This window comes from Plectrocnemia conspersa, unplaced genomic scaffold (assembly GCF_051122295.1).
Source record: "Plectrocnemia conspersa isolate PC_06_02 unplaced genomic scaffold, ASM5112229v1 ptg000001l, whole genome shotgun sequence".
Lineage (NCBI taxonomy): Eukaryota > Metazoa > Arthropoda > Insecta > Trichoptera > Polycentropodidae > Plectrocnemia > Plectrocnemia conspersa.
Window position 1 is genome coordinate 1,958,937 of NW_028277165.1, and position 22,918 is coordinate 1,981,854.

Here is a 22,918-nt window from a genome sequence, read left to right on the forward strand (position 1 = left end):
TTCTAAAAATAAATAAATGTTAACTGTTAAATATTGTATCAAACTGATTCTGATCAATTTAAAAAAATAGTTATATGTATAATACATTTATTGAAGTTTGGATGAAACTGGTCAAAGACAATTAACTTTGTAACTATTAGTATTTAAATGTGCATATTTAAAAATAGTAATAATTCTTTAAGATTGAGTTCTTATATGGGACCTATAACTGTACGCATTCATTGCAAGTCGAGTCGATACATATTTGTCAATTTAATGAAACATTACAGAACAAATCTAATGATAAATTCAAAATCAGCGTTTCATTTTAGTACACATTTATGTATAACGTACGCATGGGGATGGGGAGCCATACTTTTTTATGTACGTAATAATCAATAAATAACAATGTTTTTTTTAACTAATCATTTTAATCGTCATTACGCTCTAGCACATAAAATATTAAATTTACTGCCTATATTTGATGATTTTTTATTCTTTGTAAATTTCTCACAATTTACTTATATTTTTTACAAATTCCTAGAATATTTATTATTTAATTTTCTCCAAGTATTTTTGCGCTCTTATGACGTGCTTTCTTTTGTCAAATGCTCATATGACTGTCTGCGCATTTCACGCACGCTATTTTGTTACAGCGCTTATAATGCAGCGCTCTTTTGACACACGCTCATTTGTCCGCGCTCATTTGTAACGTTGCCGGGTTTTAATATATTTTTACTATGTAGTTGTTCTGATTTATGTGTTATTTTTTATATGGGTCTAATATTAAAATATTTTATTTTTCTTTGATTATCAACATTAATAAATATTTAAGGTTTGAATTCAATAGATTCTGACCTACTTTAAAAAAAGTTTAAATGCGATAAAACGTAATTTATCAAATACTATTTCTGAAAAGTTTCTATGAAACTTTGCAGATACTATAGATATATTAATAATTGAAAAATAGAAATATACATATTCAAGAATAGTAATAGCTATTTATAAAATAGATTTTTATATCTCAATAGGTCAAATATATTATATGTATCGTTATTTTAAAAATGTTTTACCGATTCTATTGACTGATTAATGCATTGTTTCCAGAGGTATTTTTATTACTGTATCCTGCCTTCTAAAAATATATCATAATGTAATAAACGTAAATTATTATGAATGAATGAATCGAATGAATGTAACAAATAAGGATAATTATAAGGCAATAAAAGCTGATTTTTATTATATTAGGTGTATTTTTCCTGCTGTTGTATTACGACTAACTTCGATTCACGATTTACATATTTTTTTATCTTGATCTCATGTTTAGATTGAGTATGTGTTTTGTTTGTTAAAAATGTAGTTTAGATTTTAACACGCATATTCTGAATCAAATCATCAGATCTAAATCTTTATTATAGGTTTATAATTAACTATAAATTATTTCTATCAATTCGAGCTGATTTTGGTTAATAATATTTGTTGATCAATCTCATTAATGCATCTCAAAGTAGTTTTACTGTTTCACGTTAAAACTAAAAGTATGATTATAGTGAAATAAATATAGTGAAAGTTCAGTCATCAGATAAACTAGGTTGATCATCATTTTTTATTACCTGTTTTTTGCTGTTTATAATAACATTAATCCAATTTATCATTTTTTTGTCCTAGGACGATTCTAATAATCAATACTATTAACTAAATAAACATATAAATAAAATATTTGGTCAAAATGTAATATTTTGATTGTACATACGTGTCTTAACCTGCGAGGTAAATTAAATGAATATCGACATATCTTTCTAACTTATGATTATTGCTGAAAGATCCACTAGATGTTATTTCTGATTCGAGTTGTTTAGCGATTATCGATTAGTTCTTCTTGACTATAAAATTGAAATATTTTCAATAATTTACTTCATAAAGTGGTGTGTCACAAATTGTAGTTAAAATAGTAAAAAATAGTTACAGTAATGAATTTATTTATTTTATATCTTATTGGTACTATATATTTGGTCAAATAAATTATATTATTCTTGTTTGATTTTGTCCAATAAACTTCTTTTAATTTTGCGACTCAAAAAAAGTTTATTCCGATTGTCCTATGGATTGTGCAATTTAGAGACGTCGTCTGCTCGGCGTCTTTTTATTGGTAAAGTAAGATCCAACGGTTATAATACAATTAATGGAGATGCTTTACTTTTTTTGTTGAAATAAAAAATGTTATTTTAATGCCCCTTGAAACAAGTTTTTTAAAAACAGCTTTTTACGTAACAATTATGGGTGATCTTGACAATATTTAACATTTTTTTATATGATTGTTAATGGAGTTTAAAACACACTTAAGATAATAAAACGGAATTATATTATAATAAATATACGGTATTATTATATTTTATTAATTAAAACACTTGACAGAAAATAATTTAGCTTCTCAACATTATATTGTTATCTTGTTTACATTTATATGATTAGTTTTATTATAATAATATTAATAGTTTGTTTATAACTCACTTAAAGTTTAGTTAAAGGCTCTAATTTATGAATGTGATTTTTTTATGAATATTTTTGTGATCTTATGCAGTTTTTTCGTTAAATTGATTTTTATTTTTTTTTATGAATAAATCATACGTTTTTATTTAAATTATTTAAGTTGAATTACATTTTTTGCCACACATTTAATTTATATGTGTACGTAAACGCCATTTTCTGAATTAAAAAAATAAATACTTTTTAGAGTAACCAAACATATTTAATTTATTTAGCTTAATTTTTAATTTTTGTAATTTTACAAACTAACCTAAATTAAAAAATATGTACAATGTATCATTGTATTTCAAAATAATTATGTATCTTATTATTATAAATTTCTTTTCAAGTTTTAAAATAATATTAAATGAACGATACATACATATAAAAAATCAATATGGTGAATTTTACATTAAGATTGCATTATTTTATTTTTGTATTAAAACACATTATTATTATTATTATTATTATTTTAAACATTATTTAAAAATTAGGAATTCAATCATACTTTTCTATTGTTATTATTACAATATTTATTATTTAATTTAACTATTATAATTTTTTTTTATTATAAAAAATTGTACTAATAAATAAAAATCAATTAAAACGATATAAATACATTTTAATAAAAAAAATATTTATAATTAATAACAAATCAATGTGAAAAGCTACCGACAGGTGTCACTGTTTTATTACGTAGTACTGCCATCTATTGACGTATGAGCTACAATTTTTTTAATCAATACAACCATCAATTGACGTCATTAGAATGTTGTTAAATTATTTGTGAAAAAAAAAACATTGAAAAATATTGTTTCACTCTGTCAAAACATTTTTTACGAGCGCAAAATTGCTTTTAATTTTTCCTCAGTGTTTTCGAAATACGTAGTCGTGTATTATGCAATGTTTCTTGTGCTTTGTAGCCTTTCAGTCGAAAGCACGTAAGCAAATATAAAAACATTTCGTTTTCGTTGGAAATATGCAAATAAGTCTTATTCATTGTTCATGGTCAATGTTTTAACTCTTCGAATCACTAAGGTCGTTGTGGTATTTTTTTGTTGAGAATGACACTGAAAAATATTGATAATGGAGATTTGATGCATCGTGTCTTGACCGCGAAAGTATCCTCTGGGTTACACGTTGGCAAGGAACCTGTTTTTTGGGCGTTGCGAAAAAATCTAAAAACAGCAAAAATATTTGCTCGCATAACGAGTTTTTAGCAAGACGAATATGTAGTGTAGTGAATATGTAGGAAAAAAATATGATCGACGACATCCTTGATGGAATGTGACTCTTTGATTTCAAAAAAATATCTGCGTCATTAAACACATCAAAAGCAATTTTTCGTCAGAATAACTATTAATTAAAGACCTTGCACAAACAACAATGAATGGCTTATTTTGAGAAAATAATTTCTAGATTTAACAATGATATTTATATGAATAAATATCAAAAAAATACTAATTAATATCTGCAATTAAAGCTGAAAAATATATATTTATAAGAATCCCTTTAATTAAGTTCATTTCTCAAATGTATAACCATTCTTTATTATAATTTTTTCTTCTTAAAATATTGAAGTAGCCTAATATTTTCTTATATATTATTACAAATCTGACCATCATGATTTGACATGTTTCGTTACTGCATAATGATGGTTAATATATGAATAATATTAAACATTAAAAAAAAAGTACCCAACTAAAATACATAGAAGCACAATCCCTCATAACTTTTTCCAGCTCTTCAAAGCTATCGCCGAAAACATTCTCGTGTTTGGCTCGTTGAGGAGCTGGATAGCTCGTGCAAAAGGAGCGTTTTCAAGCGCTAACGACCTGGCTGCGACGGGCAAGAATTAGGGACGTGATCGCGACTCTTTGGGCCATTTTAAAGCTCGCCTCGAGAATTTACAGACTTTTTACATCGCTACTTTTCAATGTATTTCCACGTTCCTAATAAAAAAATAGACTAAAATACATATTTTTTAAATTTCTTTAAATTCTCTCCAATGACAAGGAGTACTTTGCTCAGATTTCAGACCACGGAGCCTTATTTTAAATTTGACAAAAAATAAATAAAGTGACACGCGCTCCGCAAAAGAAAACCGAGCATTCTCGACGTCTTATCGCATACTTTGATGATGTGCATAGAAAATCTTAAACTGTGCTCGAAAGACACTGGAAAACGTGATAACATTGCACTTGGCAATACTGATTGTCGATCGACCACCTACAGGTCTTTCTCTAAAGAGAGTGAATATGAATTTATGCAAATGTTCTGAAACACTTACAGGTCATCAGGATATAATACATCTCTTGAATTAATATTTACTGCATGTAGTTTGATCTTCTTGTCTCGAATTTTAAGTTTTTTATATTCTAGATTCGAGACAGCTCTGTTGACTCACATATTCGGAGGTTGGTGGGTCAATTGCATTGCTTGATTATTTAATTAATGAAATATATTTACGCCTTAAAGTGAACTTACACATACAATGCGAACTTTAGTGCAAGGGGTAGATGACATTGGCGGTTTTTATGCCGGTTGAACGCATTGATTATTATACATTATTAACGCACACAAGGGTAGTTTTTTTAATGTATATTAATGTGCTAACATATGGTCTGCTAAGTTATGTTATTGCAGTATTAAGTATTCTCTTATTGTTATTAGGCTTTTTGTCAAAAACGAGTTGTTATTTCCTTTTTTTAATATCTTAAGTGGTCTTTTGAATGACCTTAGCTATAACATCTCACAATTACATAATTATTGTAAATGAAACGAGGCTTCGCTGGCCGTCACGATCCCGTCATTGTCCACCATAGAATAAATGTTGCCCTAGCCGCCGTCACGTTATTGTTATGAAAGTGCTGCCTAGTTTTGTGGTCAAATAAATCGGCCCCCACAGATGCAATCTTTGTTCAATAATTAACTATGGTTAAAAAATAAAATTTTAGCATCTGTAAATTTTAACTTTATATATATATATATATATATATATATATATATATATATATATATATATATATATATATATATATATATATATATATATATATATATATATATATATATATATATATATATATATATATATATATATATATATATATATATATATATATATATATATATATATATATATATATTGTATATATTTTTTTTATAATACATTTTTTTGCTTTTGTTTATAATGAATATTATTTTTTGAAAACTATGCTTCATAATTTTGTATCAATTTTCTTAAGATTTTCATTGATTTCCAATATCGTTATTTCTCCCAATTTCGGTTTAAAATGGCTGGTTTTAATTGCTATGGCTTAAATGGTTCGTTGCGATATTTGTTATACAAACGCGCGATGAACGCTTGACTGGTTGTATTTTTTGAAAATAAAAAAGCAGTGAAAGTGACCAGCCGCATACTATAAAATTAACATGGAAGATATACATAAACGCACATTAGCAAACACACTGGTAAACAATAATCGCCACAGATCGATTTCTTCTCAAGCGATTTTTCGGAGAAATCCGACGATTTCTATCGGGTTTCGATTTTTCTAATCAAAACGATAAATTAATTATTACCGATGGTGTATAATAGAAAAATTATATATATTTTTTATGTATTATGAAAGGATAGTAGTAGACTATAATTAAATAACGTTGCATATTTATTAACCACTATTTGGGATTTATATGCAAAACATTGATTATATAAATAAAGTGACGGTCATATAATTCAATTGCGCAATTTACTTAAATAATTGCAGACAACCACATTAAAATACGTTTAATTAATTAAATTTAACAATTACTTTTAAATAAAGTAAAAAAAGATAAATGTATTTAATATCATATTAATCAATGTAAAATTTTATTAACACAGACATTCAAAGACTGTAAGGTTTTCATAACAACTATTAGCATAATTGTGACATACTTTTAAAATATTGTAACTTTCCCTTAGTTACCAGCGAAATTCTATTTGTATATTGTAGTATAAGAATCACAAGATATGTTAAAATCTGTAAATCGCTTATTTAACTTTGCTTTAGTAATGACACACTTTAACGTGCCAGATTGTTTTATTTTCACTAACAGTAAAATCTGGTATACAGAAAAATATATACAATAACTTCATAGCTTGCTTTAATATCTTTACTACTATTTGTTATGTGTTCTTATATTACCTTTCCAATCAAGAAAATTTAATTACTGTTTCCGCTGTTAAAGTCATCGACCAGTATCGCCCACTATTTTGAAACTTTCAGATTCAACATATTTAATCCTTTTTATTGGATAGAAATAATAAAAACTTTCAAGTTAAAATTGGTAGTAAAATAATTTTATATTTTTATTTAGCGATATTATTAAAATTATTTTGTATTATATTGAATTCATCTGTTGATTTACGCGGTGAAAAAAATATTTTTTATATACTCAAAATTAAAACGCGTGAGTTAATAGCTTACGTCTATTTATTGCACTTGACCTACACCTGGAACCTCTACCACTGCCCATGCAGTGTGGCCTGAGCTGCTTTCTGAAGTGCACGCGTGTCGTTCAAGATTTTTCTTGTTTACTTTATAAGTAAAATAAATGTTCAAAGTACAAGTGAATAATATTTGAACGTTTCATTACAAATTTCGTTTTATGCGATCTTTAAAAAAAAAGATTGTATTAAAATAGTGTTTTTCTGAAATAATAACAAAAATTGTAACTCGTAAAAAATCCTAAAAAATTGCAAATTGAAAGTTTTATATTTCTTAAATATACTAAGAGTTGTAGTTTAGTTAACGTAAAAAACAGTTGTGCGTATTCGCGCGGATTTTTCATTATCTTTATCAATTTATAGCACTAAACCGTTAGAGATCATTTTAACAAAAAAATAACATGTTTCCTACGTTATTAAACGTACATAAATTTAAATTTACTGTTACGCCGTTATACACGCCAGTGTTTAAAAAGATCTGTATTAGAGAAAAACAAAGAGTCTGATTCCACCCTGAATTATCAGTATTAATGTAAAGATCTGGGACTGGGATGGACATTAAACCCTACATTCCTTGAGAGAATATAAACCAGAACACTGTCGTACTTTCTTCTGTAGTTCTCACTAAAACTAACACCATTTCGCTTATGACTTGAAACATTAAAAAACAAAAAAAAAACACTTTTATTTCACCTGTTCGATCGGGTCATGCAGTCATTTTAATTATATAAGTGTTGAGATATATATTAGCTATAAAAAAAGAGTCTGGTTCCGCCCAAAATGATCAACTTTTTTCAAAGGATCGAAGATTTGAGGTGACGTTTGATTTCTCCACATTCTCAATGGCTTAAAATACTTTCGTTATCATTCTTAATAACTTGCATCAGAAACTTCTACCAAAACTGCTTGACTTGAAATAACGAAAGAGCGGAGCTACGCCGAATCGGCTAAAATTACCTTTAAAAAAGAAACACATAATAATTACGTTTTGTTATAATATTAGTTACAAATTTCGTCGGCAATTTTGCCAACGAATAGATAACTGACTTTCAGTCTTTTATTTTTTGAGCAATGTCGATGATTTAGCTCGAAACCAGACGCTTCGCTTTTATCAAAAAATTGAAAGGTCTTTTATTTAAAACATTTATTAGACAATAATAATGAGTCTGATTCCGCCCATAATTATTGACATTGAACAGAAAATAGGCTTTGTATGTATTTATACGTGAGTATAAATAAAAAAATACTAGCAACGGCTATATTTATGGGTCAAACTACGCTCAATAGCTTCTGTTATGTGTTTTATTCTTATAAAACAGTTTCCTCTCATAACCTAGTAAGCCACAGACCAAATTAGCCAACCGTCTTTGTTCTCAAACGGACAAAACGTTTCCCAGGCGCCCGGGTTTGGGAATCGTTTGCGTCACGGTAAACTCAAAAAACATAAATAATAACCGAAAAAATGACGCGTAATAATAAGTCACAGTTGGAATTCTGTCAAGAAAGTTTGTGAAGAGAGATTATTCAATAGGAGAAGAGTTTGGATTGCGTTTCGTGTCGCTTGCTTTCACCAGTCGTTATCGAAATTCGTCAAGGTTGCGAAATACTGATTTGCCTTAAAATCGAATAGGGGTGGTTTTTTGGGGACGAAATAAAAGCGAAAGGAGCTCCTCTGCGTAATGAATGCGGATAATTTTCAACAGCTCCGCGCCTTTACAATTTGCCTTTACTTGCGTACAGTTAGCAACGCATACCTGCATAACACAATACTTGCGCCAGGTGCTACCAATACTTATCTAAAACAGACAATAAATATTAATTCTTAATTGAGAGATTGTTTTTGTATTCAGAGAGACACTATATATTTTTTAAATTGATGCAAATTTATATTTTATAATTTATCTAAAAGTATCTTTTTTATTTTTCTGTATGCTTGTGTGTTTGAAACATCAAGGCATAATTATGTAGGGATTATTATAAAGTGTAGCATGCTTAGAATTGTAAAAATGCGCGTTTATATTTTTTATTAGTTTTTTACACATATGTATCTAAAATATTAAGGACGAACTCGTCAAGATTCATTCCTATATATTTTTTTAATATTCCTGCAACATCAAAGAGTAACCCTGTTGAATAGTAATAGTAAAATAGTGGGAGACTAATACCTGAAAGAACTGGGCTTAAGTTCTACATGGTTTTTATAATAGTGGTACAGTCAGTGACCAGCACTTTAAAAACTTGGGTTCAAATCCTATATGTTTTTAAATTTCAATCAATATTGAAATTAGTGACTTTTAAATAATTATAATTCCAATCGATCATCATAGATTGGGTTTTCTTTGATTTTCCTAATATCACAGATTATTATTATTATGCGATAGGTCGTTAATAGTGACATTTATGGATCTGTAATCATAGTTAATAATTTATAAAATATATGATTTACAAACTTAGATTTCAGTCTGTGTCTTAAAACTTACTTAGAAGTTTTTGTGTGTTTATCTCGTTGAAACGCATTGGGCTAACGACTCTTATGTTGCAATGCAGTATTTACATTAAGGAAATATCGCCATGAAACCTTATAAATAAATAAAATAATATGAAATCATTTATACACTCAAAATTTAATAGTAAATTGCACCATATTCAATGTATTTCGCCGACCCTCAAACTCTTTTTATAAAACATTTTTTGAACAAATTTTATTGTGTTTATTACAGTATCATTAAAAATGGACAATAAACAATATGTCAATCTTCTAAGAGGTTAATTTGATTCTGTAGTAATATGGTAATTATAAAATAAAATAAAAATATACGTATCTTTTTTACATTCTTCAAATGATGAAAGGATAAAAAATAAATAGATAAATATTTTTTAGTAATGCATCCCATTGAAGCAATGATATTTTAAATGAATATCAAAAATATGTTTTTATATGCATTAGTTAAAATCAACTGTAAAAACAAACATTTAATAAATAAATAATATTTTTTTTTAAATGTACGAAACACAATGCCCGACATTGATTATTATTTGTTTCTTATTAAGAATCAATAAGTTTACGATTAGAAGATTTTATTATTATTATTATTCTAAAATTTCTAAAATAATAGATATTTAATCAAACTATTTCTAATATTATTTGAGCTTATAAATTTTTTCACACTAATATATTTATATAATAGTTTTTGTATTAATAAATTATTAAATTTTGTTTAAAATTTATATAAAAGGTGAAAATACATAAAATAATATTTACATCTATTTTTTTAATATTTTAATTATCATTCTTACAGAAAAAAATAATTTTTGTTATATAGATATGTTCCTGCATTAGGGTTGTTTTATTATGCTTATGTATTTAAAGCTAGTAATAATATCTTAAAATGAACGAAACGCAATTTTAATTTTAAGATAAATATTCTGTAAGTTCACAAATAAATTTTGTTAAATAATTAGATGTGTTTTACACTAAAAAAAACGTTTCGAGCTTTAAAGCAATTTTATTAGTGCAATGCGCAATATTATGGGTGCGTACTGCAAAAATATGTTGACAGGTGTAGATTTTGTTGATATATATAATATTATATTGCAAGATTTTGCCACTTTTATAAATTTCATATTCGACAAAAAACGGTCGATAGACAAATGTTTGTTAAACAGCATACAATACAGATTATTATTTATATTTGCAAATAATTATTAACTACCTTGCGGCAATCAATATGTTTCTGCTTTTATTATAAAATGTATGAAACGCGATGCCTGAGATTGATTCTAATTTTATTTGATAAATAACTTGAATACAAATAATATGTAAAAAAAAATTCGAATGTGTGATTTTACGAGTGCAAAGCGCAAGATTGTGAGCGCGTACCACAAAATATCTGCTGACAGACATATATTTTAGTGATATAATTTAAATACAAAGATAAAGGAAAATATTTAGACATTTACGAGTTTTTAAAATTTCGCTGATAAATATTTATCAGATATTGCATTAAAAAAATGCCGCTTGCAGATAATAAATTAGTATTATTTTAACAGTAGTATCGTTAGCTGGACTATATGGAATAAGAAATTATACATTTATAATAATAATTAAATGGCAGAGAATAAAATATACCTTTAATGAATTTTATGTAACCAAAAAAAACGTTTCACAAAATATGAAAATTATGACTTTAAATGCATAGTATTTTGATTTTAATAATAATACACCGTATTTAATTTTTAATTAATAATTTATTTGATAAATCATAATAATTATTCTAGACAATAAAGTAAGCTAAAGTAGTATCAGTATTTCTGTTATCGCCCATAATAAAAACGAAATATCTATTATTTTATTATTAAATTTTCAACAGATCGATGATCAATATATAATATATTAAATATTAAAATAATTTAGTAAAATTTATTTTTTCGCTCGTGACTCACTTCAGAGCCTTTAAGGCGAAAACAGTTTTTTTTTTTAAATCAATGTAATCTATCATTGAAATGAAAACAAAGATAACATCACGTATACAATACGTTTAATACACAAATGTATGTTTTTCCCTAGTCATGTTTTTCTTTCTCCAATTCGCAATTTGTCACCCGGAAATTAACTGTCGATTCGCCAAGACGTGCCTCTTTACCCTTCGCATACGTGCCTTTTGTTTGTTTTCCTTCTTGAGAGTACGTGTCCGAAAAAGCCAACAATTGGAGAGCCCTGACAAGAAAGGCCCCGGGCGAATACAAGCCTCGGTTGACTTACTGCTCGACCAACAGACATCGCGAGTCAGTCGCGGAGGAGTGGTGCGTGAGCCGCTCTCTCTCTTTCTTTGTGCGCTTGTGCTTAATCCGAAATTAATAAACGTAATAATTAAAACCGTTACTTACAAAGGTGACATAACCTAAAAAGCGAAAATTTTAAATTTTAATTTACAAAGTCGCGTGTGAGTTCAGTGTCGATACAAGTGTGCTAAAACCGATTCGCAGTGTACTCTCGATTGCCTCGAGTCGGTGGTGGGGATTAAACCGATCGGTTTAAGATGTTGAGAAAAAGTGTCCTTTAGTTAGTGAAAATACTGTTTTACTCAGTATTTTTTACTACTAGTAGGATTAAAGAAACAAATTTAACGATTGAAAAACTGTCAATTTATAAACCTAAAAGAAAACATACTTTGATATTGAAATTGGAATTAATATATAAATTAATTTGTACTTAAGCTATCATAGAAATTGATTATAAAAGTTTTTATATAATATTATATATTTGATTTACCATATTTTAAATTAATATGAATATTAAACTACGGATTGAAAAAGTAATACTTACTATTGTGAATCAATTATAAGCATTTTGTTATCAACAGAGTTATATCTTTTTATTATAATATTAGTGATAACACTGATGTGATCATTTACACTATTTAAACGCATGATCTCGATTTTAATTAGTCACACGATAGAAATTCTAAAACACTATAATTCACTCAATTATTTCACGTGTATCGATATTCACCCGAGAGATCAGGAAGATCAAAGAAACCCTAATCTGTGAATATCGATTATAATTGTATATTATTATATTATATTATAATTGTATATTAATCACTAAATCCAATCTTTCAGACACATAAAAATAGTAAAACATTAGGGTCGGTATTTATATGAGATTTTAACTCAGTTATTTCAGGTGTTAGTTATTGATTTTGATTAATGAAATCACTAAAACCTAGGAAAACCTATACAAAAATCACTAATTTCAATATTCCAGAAACATAAAAATTGTGAAATATTAGGGTTAGTTTTTGATTTTGATACAATTAGGAAAATCTATAAAAACCTAAATTGTGATGACTGATCGGAATTAAAATTATGTAGTAATCATAAATTTAATTTAAATTCTAAAATACTAGGGTTTATATATGGAATTGAAAATAAAATTTTTGACATTGAAACTTATCCGCCAGCACAACAAAATCTAAGAAAACGTTATCTGCAATAATCGATCGGAATTAAAATTATGTGTCATAATCACTAATTCTGATCTTTTAAACATATTAAAAATTTAAAAACACTAGGGTTTTAATAAAATTAATTTATTTTTATAGATAAGGTTTTCCTATATTTTCCTGATCTCTTAAATTAATATCGATGAAAGACCGGGGAGATTTGCACCTCATTTAAGAGATCAGGAAAATCTAGGAACACCTTATCTATGAAATTTAGGAACACCTTATCTATGAAATTATATCAGAATTAAAATTATATAAAATTCTTAATTATGATATCCTAGATACAATAGAAATTTAAAAACGCTAGGTTTCATATATGGTATATGAACACAGATACTTTAGGAGTTAGTCATTGATTATATATTAATCAGTAATTCCGATCTTCCAGACACATTAAAATTGTAATTATTAGGGCTCATATATGGGATTAGATCTTACGTCTTTTAGGTGTGAGTCATTGATATTCATCCATGAGATAAATAAAATATTGGAAAACTTTGTCTGTGCTAATTGATCAAATTTATTTAGTAATTATAACATTTAAATATTAGGGATATGCCTATAATATTTGTATGTAAAATCATATGAATTTACTAATTGAAAAGACTTTAAATGGCGAATGACGCATATATGCGTTTACCGGCGTTAACGTGTTATGGTTCATTGTTATTTGCGATTTATTAAATGTTAGTTTGTACTAAATATAAGGTTACTTCTTTTTTTCACTTGCTATTTTTGTTAACTATAAAAATAAAATTTAGTACTAATTATTTTGTTTATAAATCACATTTTATGTTAGTTACGTATTATGTGCTAAATATTCAAAATAATGTCTTTCTTTTGTCTTGTGCCTAAAAATGATTCTTACAATATTTATTTTGAAATACACTAAATTTATAAAATCTTATTAGTATACTTTAATTAAGAAAAGTATATAATTATATGTGTTATAGAAATAAGAAAAAATAAGAAGTAGCCAATTTATTAATTTAGTTATAAAACATCTTAACCGATAAACATTTTAACTGTCAATATATATACATAAAAAAATACTAGTTGTTTTAAGTAGCTTATGACCAATATTGGGCATAGACAAAATTTGACAGCTTACGATTCAGATCTATAATAACATTTTGTGTTAAATAATAAAGTGAAATTACAGAATAGATATTAATATATTTTTTTTTATTTTGGAATCAGCATTTTTTATTATTTTTCAACTAAGAAGGTAGTATTTTTTAATCTAAAAATCCTTTTTAGGTAAGGGACAAGTTGAATACATTCATTTTGAGCAATTTAAAAATTTACGTAGAAAAGTTATGATTTTTCTGATACTATTTCTAAAATTTATATGTACAAAATTGCTTTTACAGTACAATGTTATATTATTCAGCAAAAGCTATTATTTTATTCCATACAAAAAAGAGCCTAATATATAATGAAGGTTTTTAAAAATTAAAAAAAAAACATAAAAACGTGACAACGGGGTAATACCAAACGCTCGTTAAACGGGTATTTTTTTGATATAATTATTAGCGCAATTTTCGTTGACAATAATTGTTATATCGTGTCGATAATGGTCGTTCGTCTTCCGCCTTGGGTTAAATCGTTCCACAATTTGGAGGTGGTCAAGCCTTGTCGCCAGTCTTATTCGTATGGCAACACTATCAGTTCGAAAAGTTTCGCGCTAGGGTGTGGAGTAATATAATAACTGTGCGATTTGCGAGATTTGTTTCGCAACAGCGACGAACAGGTGTTGTTGCCTGATTTTATAATATTCTCGTTTGGTCGTCGTGCGTTGGACTGACTGGTCTAGTGCCATTCGTTTAATTGTTTACGTAACGAAAGTTATAAATAATGTAACGCGATTTAACTTTTATTGTGGTACCGGAAAGAAATCAATTTTAATTTATCAAAAGGATTTTTACGATTGACCGTTTTGAATGTAATTTTACTTTAAAAGTATATTATCTTAATGCTATTCTAGAGTATTTTTGACTGTGTATCAAAATATCATAGATTAAAAGTATGAAGGACTCAAATTCTGTGACTATTTCGACAAGTTGGCTAATGCTAAAATGACATATATTAATTTTAAACATCCGTAATAATTCAGGTTTGGAATTTTTTTCTACTTTATTATTCTTTGAGTTGCAAAACCTCAAAAATGCGATAAATTTTTTTTATATTTTTTGGAATATATTTTTGGCTAAAAAAATGTGTATTGATTTTTTGTTGATGTTTTTATCTAAATCTACCTATACCTAAGTATATTAACACAACGTTAGTTTTCGTAATAACTCCTATATTTTATTAGTATGTTTGTAAATTTTAAATCTTGTATATATTCTTTATTTATTGGTAAAAGTCCTAGAATAAGGCGTAAAATGATGAAACGTTTTTTTAAATTTATAATACAAGGTTGTCTGTCACTTAACATATGAAGCCAATTTGCTTCAGTTATCCTAACTTATTTTTTATTATTATTAAATCTATGACTGGTTTTACCTTGCTTCAGCAATGACATACTTTGTAAGCTCTCTTCTCTTTGATTGATATGTATATAAGAAAAAAATATTAAATTGCTATCATACGCAAGGAATTTATTTATATAGATTTCTCTATTCCAAGCAAAACATTTCACTTACATTTTTTAGATAATTTTTAAAAACGAAAACTGTTTTTCTTATCTTTTTTTGTTCTAGAAAAAAACACTTTTTAGAACGCGTAAATATTTAATGGAGAGTATTGAAAAGTCTACAATTAACTGTTGTATGAATAACTTAAATCCATAAACATAACGTGATCATAATATATTGTTATTATAAAAAAATAAACATGCTATATAAACTCATTAAATGATTATTTTTCTCTTTATTGTGTTTGAGTCTTACGTATGAGAATACCATTTTCTGTTGCATAACTAAGACCACATTCAACATCAAATATACATTATTGTAGTTACTATTTCATAATAGAACAGGCCTCATTTTATCGACATAAGTGCCTATGATCGATTCTAAAAATTAGGCTGTTGTCTACGCTCGACCTTGGCAATGCCTCAGATGAAACCGATGGGTCAATTAAGTACTTAAGGTTAGTTTCACTTGAAGACTTTCGGAAATTTGACGCCCACGATATTTCAGAAGAATTTATTGCGTATAAACTTTCGCATTAACATAATATCACTATTTTATTTTATCTTAGAAAGTTTTCGATATGAAAATAGATTTCTACATATTAGCCGTTTACCTGCTCACAAACAAATTGTGCTCCAGTTTGTTGGCGATCGGCTCATAAACACGTTTGCGTGTTTTTCGATACACACGATACGCGTATAGCAAAAATAAAGCGAAAAAATCGCACTTATAAATGCCAAAAGTATATCATTATACCAAAGTCCTTTTGACGATACAATATTATTTTTATAACACTTTATTAAGATTTTACAAATATTAACCCAAAAGAAAAATGTCTCAACTGACATAAACGTAGTTTTTTAGATGCGTATTTTTATATTTAAATACATTTAATAATTGAAATTTTATTATATCGTATGGATATAATATTTTATTTAACTCTTTGACACATTTCATTGAAATAATTATTTTTTATAATCTCATTTATGAATATCGTTGTGATTAAATAAAATAATAATAGGTAGTGCATAAATAGTGTGAAAATATTAATCAACATATAATGATGTGGTAATAATTGGTTTTATCCATATATTTCATAGCTTTTTGACACGAATATTTACTGTTTATTCTGGTATTGACTTGTCTTTTTATTGATAGAGTTAAACTAAAATAAATAAATTCATTCACAAACTTCAGATAAGATAAGGCTGAGAATAGAAAGGACTATTTCTGCCTGATTTTATATTTACTTTTCCTTTCGAAACGCCTATTAGTTTATTATGTATCATGCATAGACACAATAATGCATTAATCATGATTTTAAAAATCACCACGATGAAATTTTCGACAATGATATCCTGTGAGAAAATCTAGACCAGACATATTTGCGCTGTCGTGAGAATGTACTACGATCTTGACTATTTTTTAATTTTTCTCTAAAGTATTCGGTTCAAGGTCATTCGATTGTTGTTTTCAAATTAATATCATATCAGTGAGGTTGTGTTCATTAGTCTGGTTGAATTGAAAATATAAAAAATAAATAAAGCGACTCCGAATTAACCCGGCCTCTTCGGTGTTGCCATATTAATAATAAAAACAACTCGGGGGTCATTATAGTAATTTAAAAAATCGTAGAAATCTCAGTGATACGCGTTCCGTATGGCGCTTGGCCTTAAACTGCTCCAGCTAGGCAATTTCGTCTAGAAATTATCTAGATTAACGATACAGCCTTATTTTTGTTGGGCTTCCATCATGCGGCCGCTTGGGTCACATGTCACGATTTCTCTTTTCGTGTGCTATGTTTTGAGCTCAGAGCTGTGGTGAGGATTATTTTATCATAAAATACAATTGAAAGATTTTTTTATTATATAATTTTAATATATAAAAGCAAATCTTTTCTGCTTTAATGTTGGTAGCATTGGTTACATATTTATATACATAAATATAAGAGTTTTAAATTGTCGTAGCGCAATTTTAAGTTAATTAGATTTAATAAAAAAAAGTGAGTCTTTAAGCTTACTTTTCTGATTGTTTGTTTATTACAATTATGATTATAAAATTTAGGCAGAAATAGTCCTTTCTATTCTTAGTCTTCGCAGCATTTTATTAAGAATAAAATAAGCTAAAACTGTTATTATTCGATAGAAATGTTGCTATTAAAATTAAATACTTTTCTTTCACATTTGGTTATTATAATAATTTATAAGTAAAATAAAAGGCCTAGAATTACTATAGCTCAATTGTAATTAATTTTTGATTAAAATTATTGATAATTTTATTTCGTAATTTAAATAAAAGTGACAATAAAAGCAATAAAATAAGACCATATGTTTCGGTTTATCCTGCAGCGCAAAATTTAAATTTTTTGCTTAGAATCGCGCGCTTCGCTTTTGAAACCCTTATCTTTTGCTAGATAATTAGTAAACTTTTTTTTAATTCAAATAACTTTTATAGTGCAATTAACAAATCGTTTTTTTTAATGCAATACCTAACAAACATTTGGCTATTGACCGTATTTTAATTGTCGAGTATGACGTTTACTTTTAGCGAATTTCGCTTGCGCTTCAAACTCATATCGCTTTTGCGCTCGAAACCTTGTTTTTGTGTTAGTGTAACCCACATTTATTTTTTTATATACTAGTGATCTTCAAATGTGTATCATAAAATTATAATTAATGGCAGGAATTGTATTTCTTATATTATTATAATAGCTAAATTTAAAACCCTAAAAACAGAATTATTTAGGAATATATATATATATATATATATATATATATATATATATATATATATATATATATATATATATATATATATATATATATATATATATATATATATATATATATATATATATATATATATATATATATATATATATATATATATATATATTCCTAAATAATTCTGTTTTTAGGGTTTTAAATTTAGCTATTATAATAATATAAGAAATACAATTATATATATATATATATATATATATATATATATATATATATATATATATACATAATTTTTTTTTTTGAAATCTCAGGATTCATCGCGTTTTTTTCTTCTTCGCAAATAATTCGTGATCATGGCCGAAAAATCACGGCCGAAGTATAGAATACAAGTAAGAAAAAATCGCGATGAATTCCTAGATTTCAAAAATAATTATACTCGCGAAAATCTAAAAACAAAATATATATATATATATATATATATATATATATATATATATATATATATATATATTTTAAATCTCGGGATTCATCGCGATTTTCGCTTACTTTCTTTTTATATTTCGGCTGTGACTCTCCAGCCATGGTCACGAATTATCCGTAGCGAACGTAAATATCAGTTACGGATAATTCGTGACCATGGCTAGAGAATTACAGCCGAAATATAGAAAGAAAGTAAGCGAAAATCGCGATGAATCCTGAGATTTCAAAAATATTAATACTCGCTAACTATTTAGTTGTATTTGAATTCTTAACGTACCTTAATTTTGTTTTAAAAAAAACAAAATAATTATAAACAATACAAGTCCTTTATATTAGTTTAAGGATATTCTTAATTTCAACTAAAAAATTAAAATATTATTAAAATGGATAGTCTTATATGTTATAACAGATAGAAGAGAGAATATCTTAAATAAACTTTAATCAAATAAATGATACAAAAACTCATAATTAAGATTTTATTACTGATCCCATATAAAATATTTGAGAAAATGCCTCATTTTTATGATAATAAGTTAGAAAATAATAACATTGACTTTAAATTCAATTAATATATTATGAAAATATTAGATATTATATATAGAATCTTAAAGGCAAAAATATGTCAACTGCCACAAAAGTAGATTTATGATATTAGGACATTTGTGTATTTAGAAATTGTAGTGAATTAAAACTACAGCATATTGATAGTAGTATATATTATTAATATTTCTGTTAAATTAAATTTAATATAAATAAATTTATCTTTTATCTATTTCTTTAAAAGATTAATTAAATTTATATTTATAACAAAGCATCTCAATTATATCGTGTAACATTTTTCATTATTAATCATATATTTAACACCTTAGAAAAATACTTTTTATAGTTCGTACAAAGTTTGACTTAAACTTCTGATTCTAGTCGTTTTCAAGTTATGTGAATTCATTTAAAAATCACTCAAAATTTATATTTGATGGTATCTTAACTCTAACGTATCTATTGAAAAAAAAAAATATTGTTTATAATTGGTATATATTTATATAAAAAAAACATAAAAATTACAGAAAAAAAATACATATATTACAACTTTTATAAGTTAAAAGGAAAATTAGTTCATTAGATTTAAATTCAAAGAAGAGTTTGAAAATATAAACTATTACAAATATTTTTTGTAAATTAAAGTAAAAGTGTTTTAATCGATTATTTGCAATACAATAAATCAGTAAATAATAATATTTTATTTATATTGTTTTTAACTGAATATCATTAAGCAATAAGTAAGACGATAAAGTAAAATTATATGTAAAAGAAATTGTCTATATTCTTTTGTTTCATATTTATGTTTTATTTTAATTATTAGTCTTTTTCACTCTCTCTCTCTCTCTCTCTTTCTCTTCATAACATAAGCATGAATATGCATATTTTTTGCAAAATTTAGCGGTTTCTTCAAAGAGTAATAGACATGAAACATTGTATACTTTATGTGGTTTCTTAAATACTAATTAGCATATAAGTGTTTCAATCAGCACCTTAGGCTTTTAAGTTCTTCACCACATAATCGCGTGTCTGCTTGAAATTTTCGAAAGTCGTCGCCAAGGTTCGGCCGGCGTGCCACTTTGTCATCCTCTCGATCATTTCGCGCGGTTTCCTACAGTGTCATGACATGTCGCTTGAATAAACACGTCGCGTCCGAAACGTTGACCTCCATGTAAAGCAACAAAGGTAGTAGTTACCGAGAATTCTATAGCAAACTTCATATTTATTAAACATTGCAGTAAAGTGTTAACAAAACTTTATTAAACAAAAATAAACTGTGATATCTGTGACAGTGCCACATAAAACAACTTCAAAATGCAAGGAAGAGATAAACTTTGCGCCAAGTTAACGAGCACATTCCTCCGAAAGTGGTGTAAGTATTTTTTTATACATGTATGTTTAATAGCATAATAACGTTTTCACTTTCATTTTTGAATATGTATTGTGAGAAAATTTGTGAATATACAATGAAGCCGTCAGGTGAAGAAGTATATTACGAAATTCAACAAGGTCAATATTATCCATATTATCAATATTTGAGTGGTGTGACGTTGTAAACAAAGGTTAAAGCTTCCGAGGTAATTATTATTAGGGGCATTAGAGGTAATTTTCAAGCATGATGTGTAAGAAGAAACAAATAACTTGTTTTTTTTTCCTTTTCGCTATTTTGGAAGTGATATTGACCTCTGCGTGTCGCGCGTACCGTTATTATGCCTACGTTTTTCATTAACAACCGACTGGCTGCTATTTGCTGTTGTTATTTGAGTTTTTATGTATGCATTTAGTAGGTATATGAGTAAATACAAATACATATGTGTAAATGTAAGAAATCTTTCATATACATATATAAATATAATTTTTAGCAAATTTACTTTAATTTTTATTATTATTTATCTAATATTTATTTTTCAAAAAAAATAATGTAAAATTATGTATGTACACGTCATCTGCATATCAAGTTTGTCCATGATATTTTCATTAATTCTCAGACTTTAATTTTGATAATTAATAGTGTCTGCTAATATCTGATTGATTTACCAATTTGCTACAGGTTTATACCGTTGTAACGCATTTGGCCTACGCTGGGTGACAAAGAAAGATTGAAATAAAATATAATATAGATAAACAAAAATGAAGAACCCATTTTTATTATAAAAACATATAAATGAAGTAATTAAGTATTTGTTACAAAAAAGTGCATTTTGATGTAGTGTTATTATCTCTATAATTACTTATTGTTGTACATCTAAAATAAGTAATATTTAATGTATTGTTATCGATCATATTCACGTCATTTAAACCGTTTGATTATCTTATCCGTAAATATGTAGATAATATGGATTCTAAACCATTTTAAATATACATAATATATTTTTTAGTTATAAATAATTATATATAAGGAATTTTTCTGGTGTTTTTACGCTTCACGGTATTTCGCTAAAATTTCTTTAAGCATCATATTGTGTATTATTCTTAGAAAATTATTTATTTAGAGTTTTGCGGGTATAAACATTAATATTTATTTTATAGACATTGAGAAATACTTTTCGATATTTCAACAGTGATAAACCTTGTAAGATAACATTTTTTCATTTGAATTCACTGCCAAAATATTGAACAGTAAATGGCAATATTTATGAAACTTGTATTTTTTAACATAAATCGAAATAAAAAAATATTATATTTCAGATTTATTCTTTCAATGTCTAAATCTCATGATATTATTTTGCGCAAAATATTTATTAAAATGAACGTACATTTTTTTTAAAAGCAATTAAAAAATAGATTTCGATATTTTAAAGGTAATAAATCACCAATTTGAATTTAAATTTATGAACATGGCAAATCTATCACTGCCGAAATATTGAACTGTAAGTTTTAATTTCAATGAAACATGATAAAAACATTTTTATAATCGCGAATCTTTACTTTTTTCTTCGCGCTGATCAAGATGATAAAATATTAATTTAGGGAATTTTTCTGCCTTTTTTAATTTCTATATTTTGCCAAAATGTGTTTAAGCATATCGTCTCCCTGAGCACTCGGGAGAAAAACTAATAATATATTTAGTACGGAACCGCTCACCCAGCCGTCACAAGCTGGGCGCCCACCCGAAGGGTTGGACTTGTTCGGCCTTATTACTTGTAACGGTACTGGTACGCGCAATGGATAACATGTAGTTAAACTTGTGTTATATTATTATCAGCACAATATATATTTTTTTCTAAATCATTGAGAAATACTTTATATATTTAAACGATGATCAGTGGCGTAGCTAGGGTGTGCTGCCCAGGGCGATCCTTAAAATTCCCCCCCCCCCATACAATTTTTGCAGGGTCGTAAAGTAATAAATTGGTTATTAAGCTCTTGTTTTTTGTGAATTTATATATGTTTTAGTGCATTCAGGGTTAAGAAGTACACTAGACGATCCCATCGCGAATATGCCGCCCCCAAGCAAGTGCCGCCCGGGGCGGCCCGCACCCTCCGCCCCCCCCATAGCTACGCAAATGCCGATGATAAATTTTTCATTATAGC

The 22,918-nt window shown here is 26.8% G+C and overlaps 1 protein-coding gene across 7 annotated transcripts in view; it reads left to right on the forward strand.

The window, feature by feature from the left end:
• Positions 1 to 22,918, forward strand: part of emp (epithelial membrane protein) — a 61,487-nt gene that overhangs the window by 10,257 nt on the left and 28,312 nt on the right. Inside the window, exons 1-2 of one of the 7 annotated variants that reach the window (XM_088184516.1) lie at positions 11,772 to 12,010; positions 20,623 to 20,756. The exons of 1 other annotated variant lie outside the window; for it this stretch is intronic. In XM_088184516.1, the coding sequence (XP_088040642.1) occupies positions 20,699 to 20,756 (58 nt within the window). In that variant the 5' untranslated portion in view covers positions 11,772 to 12,010; positions 20,623 to 20,698. Of the gene's footprint in view, positions 1 to 11,771; positions 12,011 to 14,673; positions 14,759 to 20,622; positions 20,757 to 22,918 lie in introns of those variants that run through there. 5 more of the 7 variants (XM_088184522.1, XM_088184503.1, XM_088184492.1 and 2 more) reach the window with 5 other exon arrangements.